The sequence below is a fragment of the Seriola lalandi genome, unplaced genomic scaffold (genome assembly GCF_002814215.2).
Source record: "Seriola lalandi dorsalis isolate HSWRI2012SDOR001 ecotype SW California unplaced genomic scaffold, Sedor1 jcf7180002054748, whole genome shotgun sequence".
Lineage (NCBI taxonomy): Eukaryota > Metazoa > Chordata > Actinopteri > Carangiformes > Carangidae > Seriola > Seriola lalandi.
Window position 1 is genome coordinate 1,421,165 of NW_019525301.1, and position 11,063 is coordinate 1,432,227.

General features: G+C 40.3%; 2 protein-coding genes across 3 annotated transcripts in view; both read right to left on the reverse strand.

Annotated features, from left to right (window-relative positions):
• Nucleotides 1–1,945, reverse strand: part of rpn2 (ribophorin II) — an 8,218-nt gene extending 6,273 nt beyond the window's left edge. For both annotated transcript variants that reach the window (XM_023424789.2, XM_023424788.2), the window contains exons 1-6: nucleotides 1,862–1,945; nucleotides 1,332–1,522; nucleotides 1,119–1,214; nucleotides 612–787; nucleotides 420–495; nucleotides 100–234 (exon numbers count right to left, since the gene is read on the reverse strand). In XM_023424789.2, coding sequence (XP_023280557.1) covers nucleotides 100–234; nucleotides 420–495; nucleotides 612–787; nucleotides 1,119–1,214; nucleotides 1,332–1,522; nucleotides 1,862–1,874 — 687 coding nt within the window. In that variant the 5' untranslated portion in view covers nucleotides 1,875–1,945. The remainder of the gene's footprint in view (nucleotides 1–99; nucleotides 235–419; nucleotides 496–611; nucleotides 788–1,118; nucleotides 1,215–1,331; nucleotides 1,523–1,861) is intronic.
• Nucleotides 1,946–2,587: 642 nt separating this feature from the next.
• Nucleotides 2,588–9,808, reverse strand: mybl2b (MYB proto-oncogene like 2b). Its single transcript, XM_023424637.2, has 15 exons — nucleotides 9,572–9,808; nucleotides 9,030–9,126; nucleotides 8,847–8,918; nucleotides 8,651–8,743; nucleotides 8,312–8,532; nucleotides 8,055–8,187; nucleotides 7,896–7,955; nucleotides 7,496–7,702; nucleotides 6,544–6,816; nucleotides 6,313–6,455; nucleotides 6,120–6,219; nucleotides 5,930–6,040; nucleotides 3,923–4,039; nucleotides 3,702–3,833; nucleotides 2,588–3,603 (listed from the first exon to the last, which is right to left on the reverse strand). Exons 1-15 carry the CDS (start codon nucleotides 9,589–9,591, stop codon nucleotides 3,475–3,477), a joined length of 1,908 nt encoding a protein of 635 aa, XP_023280405.1. The 5' UTR covers nucleotides 9,592–9,808; the 3' UTR covers nucleotides 2,588–3,474.
• Nucleotides 9,809–11,063: the final 1,255 nt, after the last annotated feature.

An 11,063-nucleotide genomic window follows, 5' to 3' on the forward strand; every position in this document is an offset into this window, starting at 1 on the left:
GGTGGGGGGGGTGGGGGCATAATCTTCAATTAGTTTCAAAGAGAAAAACAAGAAGAAATTACAAACTCTGAAATAACACCTGAAGGAGAGATATCATACCTCCTTGAGAGGGGGCTCCATGTCCACATGATCTGACAGGGAATAAGCAGCAGTCACAAACATGGCAGTTGCCTCGAGTCCCTCTTCAAACTGAAGGTAGATGCCACCGAGGTCATCCAAACGAGCTGTCAGATCCTGAGAGGAAAAAGCATAAATATCTTAAAATCGAATTCTGCTAAGAAAAAAAAACAAAAAAAAAACAACAACAACCAAAAAATACAACAAAACAACAACCACACTGTGCATTAGAGTTCAGTGTGTCTTGCTGTGAGTTAAAGAACAGTGACACAGCACCACCTGTTGGAAGTTAAAGTGCTCACCTCGATTTCCTCCAGTATTCCTCCGAGCTCTGCCTGCTGGGAGAGGCGAGCTGCTGTTTGCAGAGCTAAGGTGATACTGTCCAAAGAGAACATACGTTTGTTGTGAATGAATTATTCAAATAATTTGTTCATGAGCGTTCTCTAAACACTCTAAACAGTATGTAACTGCAGCACAACTAACACTTTACTTACGCCATAACATTGTCCTCCTTGTTGATGCGAGCTGTCAGGGCACCTACAACTTCCTGAGATGCCACAGGAAGTCCCAGAGAGTTGAGTGCGCTCACGGCTCGATGGATCTGCGTCATGGTTGAATCTTCACTAACTGCTGCCAGGAGGATGTCGCGGGTTTCATTGGACACAGGGATCTATGGAGTGAACAAAAATCTCATGTCAACTGTTCAGTACTTTGGTGTTTGAATTATAATACAGCCTTAACCACTTTTTCACGTCAATGTACAGGCCAAACCAATTATGTTTTACAATTATTTTACCATCATTATAACTATATGACGGAATAAGAATGACCAATCATGCAGATTCAAAATGCTCAAAGAAATATTACTAGACAAATATGATGAGATTGTTGTAAATTATTTTTCTATATTGTCCAGTTGCACCACACATTTATCTACTCCAAACTATGTGTTTAATGATAAACATAATGGCATTAGGACAATTTAGACAATATTTCCATACCTCACATCCTGAAATGGCCTGACTGGTCTCAGCAGCAAAGAAGATGGAGTCAACACTAGTGGGATCAAGCTGGGATTTGAGGAACTGGCATACTTGCTACAAAGAGAAACACATTTAACAAAGCATTAAATGTATGTGCAAATTATTGAATTATTAATAGAGTCAAGCCTTCTATGTCAGGATTAATAACCATAAGGGATTGATATTTCTTACATTGTGATCTGAAACGGCCGCTCCAAGCTTGGTAAGACCCACAACAGAATAGTACGCGGACTCCAGGTCAGTGAACTGTTGGCTCAGGAGGTTCTGCAGTCGGGCCACATCAGGCAGCGAGAGGTGGTGCGCTGGTGTCAGTGCCTGAGCTCCAGCAAGAGCCAGGCTGAGGAGGAAGCACCCGAACAGCCCTGCGGACACAGAGCGGGGAAAAGGTTACCCATCGGCTGGTCCAAACGTGTATTTATACATTATCGCCGAGGAGAGGAAACATAAACCATTTTTATAATACATTATCTTTGTTGGCGATATGTATTCATTCATTGAAATTACGCTCTCTTGTTCATTGCAGGGTTAGCTACGAGGCGAACAAGCTAACATCAGTAGAAAGCAGCACACTGCATGCACCGGGCGGTATTTTTGTCCCAATACTTACACTGGTAGTTCAGTAACTACATACACAGCGTAATTAAAACAAAAAACATACATATCTAACAATACATTCGGAATTAATGAATTAATTCACTTACTAGACCGGTCCATGTCTTGCAGTCTTATGCAGCGTCACCAAAACCGACGATTTCTTCCGGTGTCTCAGACAGTGAGCTGTCACCAGAGGTATAATATCCGGTGGTACATTTTACATTTCAAAATAAAAGCACAAGGCAATGATTTTTTTTTCAAAGTACACGTAGAAAAAAGTTAAGATATAACATGTAATTTAATTTAATTTATCAGTTATTGTGTTAATTGTTACGCTATGTGATAAACTGGTGTATTCATAATGCAAACCATGCAGGATCTAACATATTCGTGATAACTTGTGATTATGTAAAAAGAAAAAAGAAAAAAAAAGGTCCCATAAGGTTCTGAGCTTTGTGGTGCATTTAATTATAGCAGGTAAAATTTCACCTGATATTTATACATAGGCTGAATGTGCCCAAAAATATAAACATAATCTTCCATGTATAGGTATTTTGTGAATTAATTTTTCTTGTCATTTCCAAATATTAAAACAGCAGACACAGAAAATCAAAAGCTGAAATTAGTCTTTCCTTTTGAGAAACTGTACATAATTCTATCTATCAACCAATCTTGTTATTCCTCGATTACCTGCATTAAGCACATACTGTACGTCCATTTAGCGGAACTGTTTTAAACATCAAATTGCTTTATCTGGACCTATTGTAAAACCACAAATGACAGGTTTACATAACACATCAGGACATAGCCGCATAATCAGGAGGAAACTGTACTGGAAATACTATTTGTGTTTTATTAAATTTCTTAACAAATGTTGTATGTTGAAGTAAAACATACAACACAAAATATTTACAAGCAGTGCCAAATAACATACCATTACCACCAAAGGCTGGTATAGCTTCTATACCCCCATTACATCTCAACTAGAATATTGAATATTGCATAAAAAAGTCACCAAGTCATTAAGTCACCTTGATGTGTGCTATAGTCACTATTACATTTTTAGCAGATGTCAAATTTTCATCAAATGAGGTCCTGACCTGACCTTTAATGTGTATTGAGATCTATATCATAAATCTATACATACGCTAAACAGATCTCATGACAAAACAATGTTCACTTAACATTTTCAACAGATCACACATCTCTAAATGTATTACTGATCACCCTGTCTAAATTTACTCCACAATCAAAACTACAGTATGTTATATAACAAATATAGATATGTAGGTTCAACCTGAGTGTTTGTACTCTTCACAATTCAATTTTAAAACACTGTTAAATTACAGACACATTATGCAATGTAAAACCCATGTCTTTTCAGATAGCAAGAGTACATAGCCGTGATTTTTCAATTTTACATTCATTGTTCTTTTCAAACATGTTTAAGTGACCATACAATGAAACAGGATTCGTAACGTCAAGCCTTGCACGAGGTCATTGGACAAAATCTAAAAGCACCATTCTCTCTCAAATTATTGACAGAGCTACATACTGTAAAGGTTTTGATTGCTAATGACTTGTTCACAAAACTGTGCTAAACCTACACGACATGTACTTTCCTTCAACATTAATACAGCAAAAAAAAGGCAGGGACAAACAGCACCAGCAACATTGCGTTGTGTATGTGTAAGATGTTGGCGAGAAGATGAGCGAAGTCTCAGGACAGAATCAGAGCCCGGTTGGGTGCGTGGGATTTTAGTGCACGAAGGTAGCGTCTGGCTTTCTCTGTCATTATGAGCTGGTCTTTAGTTTGTCCACATACAACCGTCTCCCATTCTTTTGACATCTGAAGACAGACAAAACATGTTGCAGTAGAATTAGGTCAAAGTAAAAAAAAAGCTATGTAACATATTCCTTCCATTTAAGGTGAAAAATGGAGCTTACTGGAACTGGGGGCACCGTGCTGGGAAATATGGCACTGTCACTAGGTCCCAAAAGGAAGCCCTGATCCAAAATATTGTCATGCCGCTTGCTGCAAAATGACGTGGAGTTCAGGGAAACTATCATAGGTTCTTCCTGTGGTCAGAAAAGGAAGACAAAAAGCCAGGAATTAGAAGGCATCAAATCTACAAACAGGCTAACAACACATTCACAACACTTTTTACCTTGATGCTGTGTTTAGCTTCAGTCTTGAAGGATTTGCGTTTGGATGTTGGCATCACCTGACAGTCCATGACATCCAGGGCCAACGATTTCCTCACTTTCTTCATGGGAGGGCGATGCTGAGAACAAGAAAAACAAAAAAACACCAAGATCTAAGCAAATAGCTTCAGCAAGAACAATGATGAAGTACAATAAGTCTGAAACAAATGCAACAGTCAAAAATGAAAGCACGTCAGCACTGAGATGTTCATGTACTGTTTCATTATTAGGGTTTTGGTGTGGAAACTAAACAATACATCAATACACAATCATCAAGCACTTACTCAGAAACACATGTGCACCTGATTATTCATGTTAGTGTCCAATCATGTAGCAGCAGTGCAGCACATAAAAATCATACAGATAGAGCTCAGGAACTTCAGTTAATGTTCACATCAAACATCAGAATGACATCAGAAGACTCTGACCGCGGTGTGATTGTTGGTACCAGACGGACTGGTTTGTGTATTTCTCTCCTGAGATGTTCATACACAATAGTCTCTGGACTGTATGGAGCCAAAAACACAACAAGCATCTGATGGGCGGCAGTTCTGCAGACAGAGAAAGGCCTGACTGGTTGGAGCTGACAGAAAAGGCTATGGTCGAACAGGTCGAACCATGAGGTGAAGCAGCAGTAGACCATGTGAGGTTCCACTCCTGTCAGCCAAGAACATAAATCTGAGGCTGCAGCGGACACAGGCTGAACTAAATTGGACAGCTGATGGCCTGGTCTGATGAACCTCAGTTTCCGCTCAGGCAGCAGATAGTCAGGTCAGGGTTTGGTGTCAACAGCATGATTTCATGAACCCAACCTGCTTTGAGTCAACAGTCCAGGCTGGTGGTGTACTCGTGTGGGAAAAGTTTTCTTGGCACACTTTTGGCCGCTTGATACCAATCAATCATTGTTTCTAATGCTGCAGCCTAAAGCCTACGATAATGCACCATATGTCACAGACCAAAAATCCAGTAGAACACCTTTGGGATGTGGTAGAACAGGAGATTGGCAGCAAGAATGCACAGCTGACAAAACTGCAGAAAATGTGACACAATAATGTCAACATGGAGCTGGATATATCAAAGGAATGTTTTCAACATCCTGTGGAACACATGCAATGAAGAACTGAGGCTGTTTGGAGAGCAAAGGAAGATCTTACTCAGTATTAGTATGGTGTTCCTAATAAAGTGCTCAGCAAATGTATTAGCTTAGAGCATTCTTAAATGGCGGTGGCAGTAGCAGCCTAGAAATATCTGGTTGGGGGGATTGAAATGAACAAGAGTTTTCACACCGAGTTGCTCCTGTGCAGCTGCCTGCTGACCAACAATGGAAGCCTGTCACTGTAAAGCATCACTCCAAGGTGTGAATTTGTCAACACGAAGCAGTGTGGAACTAAACAAACAGCATGTACTCAATGTTCCCAAGCAGTCAAACACATACACTCGAGTTCCAACAGGTAGACTACTTGATCACACGTTCCTTGTTCCTTATTATTTTGTATTCCAACGCTAGCTTGTGCTTAACACCAAATTCAAATTCACATCCATCCATCCATTAAGTACTAAAAAACTTGTGCTTACTATAAAATCCTCCATGATTTTGACAAAGTTCAACTGTGATTAATTCGTTGGCATTCAAAAAACTACAGCTCCCATCAAGTTTTTCCATTGTGGCACCGTGCACATCATACAAACGGTCATCCTTCTGAGTTTTTCACTATAATCTATGCTGTGTAAAACACATCTTTTCCATTAAGCCCTCCTTGTCCATTCTAATGAATCACCTCTCAGCTGGCCTCAGATCTGTTGCTTGAATTATTACAAATGTCAGTGTAATACTGATCTACTTTTTCTTACTTCCAATTTCTCTGTGGCTCTCCATGATCCAACCCTTAGTATGTGTAAATGTTATGGTATGTCTTTACCAGGGGTTAAGGGGTTAAAATCCTGTAGGTGTAAAGTTGACACATAGTTACCATTGTTTTGCGCCTTTGCTCAGGCGGAGTCGAACGTACAACAACCAAGTCAATTCCGGCGTCTCTCAGGATGACCTCGTTTATGTCGTCTTCGAGGTTCGGCGTCTGAGGCTAAGGCAGTGAGGCAGAAAAAGCGTGAATGCAGTGTTGGTATGAGTGAACTCAATGAAAATCACAGACAGGTACTCACCAGAGGCTGTAGAGGGCCGTACTTCTCCATGGCATTTTTGAACGGCGTTGGAGTTCGTGGGGTCGTACAGAGCTCAGACTTGTGGTTGGGTGTCACAAATCTACATGGAAACGAAATGTGAGCATCGAGACTCAAAATCAAAATACATACCAACCAAGCACTAAACATCAGACTTGGGTTAGAGAGCACATACATTGAGTTTTCCTTCTGAGTGAGGGGGGTCTTATCTCGCTGTAGCGGTGTAGTAACAATGGCTTTCTGGCTGCACACAGGTGTGGACGTGAGGGACGGGTTCTCCAGGTCGTGAGTGTCCTGCTTGGTCCACATGTTGAGGAACTGAAACAACATGTTAGTTATTAGACTTCATATGACATTAGAAGCAGCATCACAGTCAGTTCTACAGTATTAAAGTTTACGAGCTTACTTGAGATGGAGAAAAGGGTAAAATTTTAACAGGAGTGCTCTTGGGAGTCATGGAGTTATTTCCATCAGGAGACAAGGCAATGCGTCTCCGGCCTCGGCGGTTCAGTATGGAGGGCGGCGTGACCCCACCAGGAGAGATGGGGATGAGTTCCCCCTTGCTGCCTTTGCTCAACTCCTGCAAGGCACTGCCCTCCAGACGAAACTGGTGGCGCTCTGGGCTGGGACTCTCCTCAGGCAGGTCAAAGGCTGCTAGGTTGCACCAGCCATCCAAGTCCTGATAGCAGAAGAGACGTGTTATTTTATACATCCATATTATGCATACACAATATAGTTTACTGCAATATATTCACTGCTCTCAAATGGTCTAAACAGACAAATAAATCTAGAGCAATGCTGTACAAGAGGCCTACTTCTGTTTTATAACATAAACATACCAAAATAAATATATCAATACAAAAACAGCACAAACAATTAAGAAATCTTTTTTCAATCAGCATGTATTTAAACTCAGTAACACCATTTGTCACCAGTAGATCAAAGCAGTCATTACAAACCAGGCTAAAGGAGGGGTTATCGCATACATATTTAAACTATACGCAATGCTGTTGCAAGTGTGACTGTGCCTTTTAAAAAGCCTGTTCAAGGTGGGAATGTTGCGCCTTTATTCCACATAGCTGTTCTACATAAAAGATTATGAACACAGAATGTAGGGCATTGCTGCTCTGCCTTCATGCCGGCAGCAGAAGTATTCACAGAGTCAGATTGACATCTGTGTATAAGGGAGAGCCAGTATGGAGGGACAGGTTACACGTCAGGCCGGCATGCTGCCTAAAACCACACAGCACCAATATGCTGGCTTGTTTGGTTCAGTGTTAAGATGCAAAGGCGGCATAATGAGGCGTCTTCTTAATGGCAATATAGTGGGATCTCTGTATTGTACTGGGGACACTTACTCCATCCACCATGTCCAGCACTTCCTTCAGTCCTGGGCCATTAGGGGAGAGGAAGCCGGAGCTGTCCACCACCCAGCTGGTACAGTTCATTTCTCCTGACGTGTCTGCTTCAGTCTTAGGGCTTAAGCTGTCCTTTGGAGAGAGGGCAGCCCTTGATGGCCCTGCTTTGCTGGGGCTGGCTTTAATAGAGACTGAGACTGGCGTTTCCTGCAGGTGGTGGAAAAAACATCAGACATCTATAACAATACTGATACTATAAACATAATTACTGTTGAGTAATGCAGATATTCTTTCAGTAAACGTTATATATAAAAAAATCAGCTGACAGAGATTTAAGTATTCAAAACCATCCTGTATTAAAAGTCTGTTATTTTTCAAATCAGCGCAATAGGTCACTTACTGAAGGATGCAGTTTCTGCTCTGGGTCCTTGTCTGCACCATCTTGAGAGCAACTAGACATCTGTGTAATCAGAAAAAAATCAATTTTCAGTACAGTTTTTTGGGTTTAATACTACTTTCATGTCAAGACTGCTTTCAATGTCAAGGAAAGATAGCCCACCTGTGCATCTTTATTCACACGGGCCAGCAGCTCTTCAAGTTCATCTGGCTTAAAGACCTCCCCGGCATAGAAGCCCATCTCCAACTTGCGCTTGATGGTGGAATTCCAGTGATTCTTCACTGCATTGTCCGTTCTGTGAATAAATGTTATAACATGAATCCTATAGAGGAGGCAAAGCATTATTTCCACACCTGAAACCATGTCAACAATGTAATCTCCTGAGCTGAGCAATTTCCACCACCTGATTGATTCTTTACCTTCCAGGGAGCAGCTTGGCAATCTCGGCCCAGCGGTTTCCAAGCAGGCAGTGAGCTTTGTAAATGATGAGATCCTCCTCAGCTGTCCATGATGACTTCTTAACGCTGGGATTGAGGTGGTTGTGCCAGCGCTCTCTGCACTGCTTCCCCAGTCTGCCTTTCAGATGCTTGGCTACCATCGCCCACTGTTTGTTGCCGTAGAGATTTACAAGCTCTATAACCTGAGGAATGAGGGATATGCATCTGATTTACAACTCATTCTCATGAATCACATTGCATAAACTGTTCTCAGTGAATCATATGTCAAACCCCTGCACTGCTGGTTATCGAGTCACCTACCTTTTCATCCTCCTCCTTGGTCCAAGGACCCTTAACCAATTCTGGATCCAACACCTTAAACCAGCGGTGCTGACACTGGTGTTCAGTGTGATTCTGAGCAAAACAAAACAAGTGTCAGACTCAATAGTATCTCTGTTGACATCACAACAGGGGCCCCATGTTTAATACAAACAACAGAAAAGTTGATCAAACTCACTGGTATGTAGCCGGCAATATATTTCCAATCATTTGGTCCCAGTTTTTGAACCAAAGCCTTGAGCTTGTCATCCTGTAAGCACAAACAAATTGGCACGTTTACCCTTGTCCTACAGAGTCATTATTTACTTTGAGTCAAGTCAACAACAACATGCAAATCGCTGGGACAAGTCGTCACAATCACCTCCTCTTGTGTCCATTTCACCTTCACTTTGCCCCCGTCTCTCTGCTCTGCCACATCAGAATCAGTGTCTTGAAGCATGGCCTCCTCTCCATCCTCACTGAGAAACAAACCGCAGGGATAAATAAAGCTGACAGTGAAAGTAGAAACTAGCAACTGGCCCGCCCTTGTAGTGTGACGAGGACAACTTGATTATCAGGTTTATATTTAGGTTGGCTGACTTTATCACACGCATAGACTACTGCTGGGCAAAGCTGAAAGGTGAGCAAAGTGTTAAACAGATTTATTGGATTAATGGCAATGTGGCTGGCGTCAAAATAAATGCTAAACCCTGTTTATAGTGACTGTCCTGAAAAGGGCGGCACAGACCAGAGTCCGTGACCTACTCAAAAGTTACAAATTAAGGCCAAACAGCAAACCATTTGCCTAAATAACCTAGCCTTTAAGACTTTAAGATGTTAAATGGTAACGTTAAATCCGGCTGTGGCAAAAATAAGTACTGCTAAGTCTAAAGTTAATTTAGAAAACAAAGATGAACATCTTACCCGCGCGGCCACCAAGACATTTCCCTCGTTTCTGTTGTTTACGGCGAGACGGTAATATGTCCTGCCGCCGTTGCACGTCATGTGCGTGTATATACGTTGTTATATCGTTGTATTCCACGTGTTTGATGTCTTTATAAACCGGTCAGCGGTAGCGATGGAGGCTCGTTGTTGCTGTTTCGAATGGCAATGTTACAGCCTTTGACCAGCTGGAGCGGAGCGCCCGGATTCTCCGCGCTCCTGGATTTCTATCTCGCGCCCTTCTCTATCGTAGAAACCGGATAGTGACGTAGCTGCGCAGTAGTTGTGCGCGCACGGTCGAGCAAACTTCCGCTGAGGGCCTTCAAAATAATCTTTAAAAGGTAACAAACCAATTGAACGGGTTTCTGCCATTATATTACTCCCACTATGAAATGGGGTCGCATATACTTTTACAATGTAGTGACAATCTAAGTCCTATGGACTGTCATGTATAAACAGCCCTCTGATTATTAACTGAAAATTAGGAAATGGAAATTTATTATTTATTATTAAATTTATTATTATTAAAAAAAACATTTTTCAAACAAAATTGTAGATTTTAATCAAAAAATCATAGCTACTTAACATGTCTAACATCTAATATGTCTAACTATTTCAGATTGATCCACAGAGAAACACATATTTTGTTCCCGGTAAATATTTATGTGTGTTTATTGCCATCTTGGCTTTGAATGACAAGACTGGAAAAACTTTCTCTTTGTTTTGGGAGCTGTGTGAGATCAATTGCGTTTACTATAATTTCAACAGTGTCAGCAACAAACATTCTGTTGGCCAACTTTTCTTATTTACTTTTTGTTGTTAAATTCCAAATAAACAAAGGCCATGACTTTTTCTGTTTATTGCGGAAAATTGAACTTTACAAAAAGGCAATGATTCCTAACAATAATAAAATTTCTATAAAGTATAATGATTAAAAAGTACAGTACAGACAGTACAGTAGACAGTAAAACAATTAGATAGAGGCGATGAAAAAAAAAAAAAAAACCAAAAAACACATCTTAAATTAAGCAGAGAAAAACATAAAAGCCATTCATGGTCCAATATGCAATTTAAACAAGAACACAGAGAAAAGACTTAAGGAGACACATCATGTACCGTAAAATTTTGAAATTAACAATATTTTTATATTCATAGATTGATTTTTAATTGAGTAAAAAGTAGTAGATGTATGCTTACTTTAACAGTTGTTTAAGAAGTAGCTGAACTTATATGTAAATAATATGTACAAAAACATTACACTTATTTTTAGGTTTTAAAACATGTCTGGAGGGATCTTAAAATATAAAAAATATTTGAACAGTCAGGTCATCAGTTCTTTTTATTTTCATATTGGCTAAATAACACTCACAATTTTTATTTATTACTATTTTTATTTATTAACACAAGTACACAAACATGCATGTGTAAATAAAATGAGAAAATGTTAATTACAAAAAAACCTGATTGCTTGTTG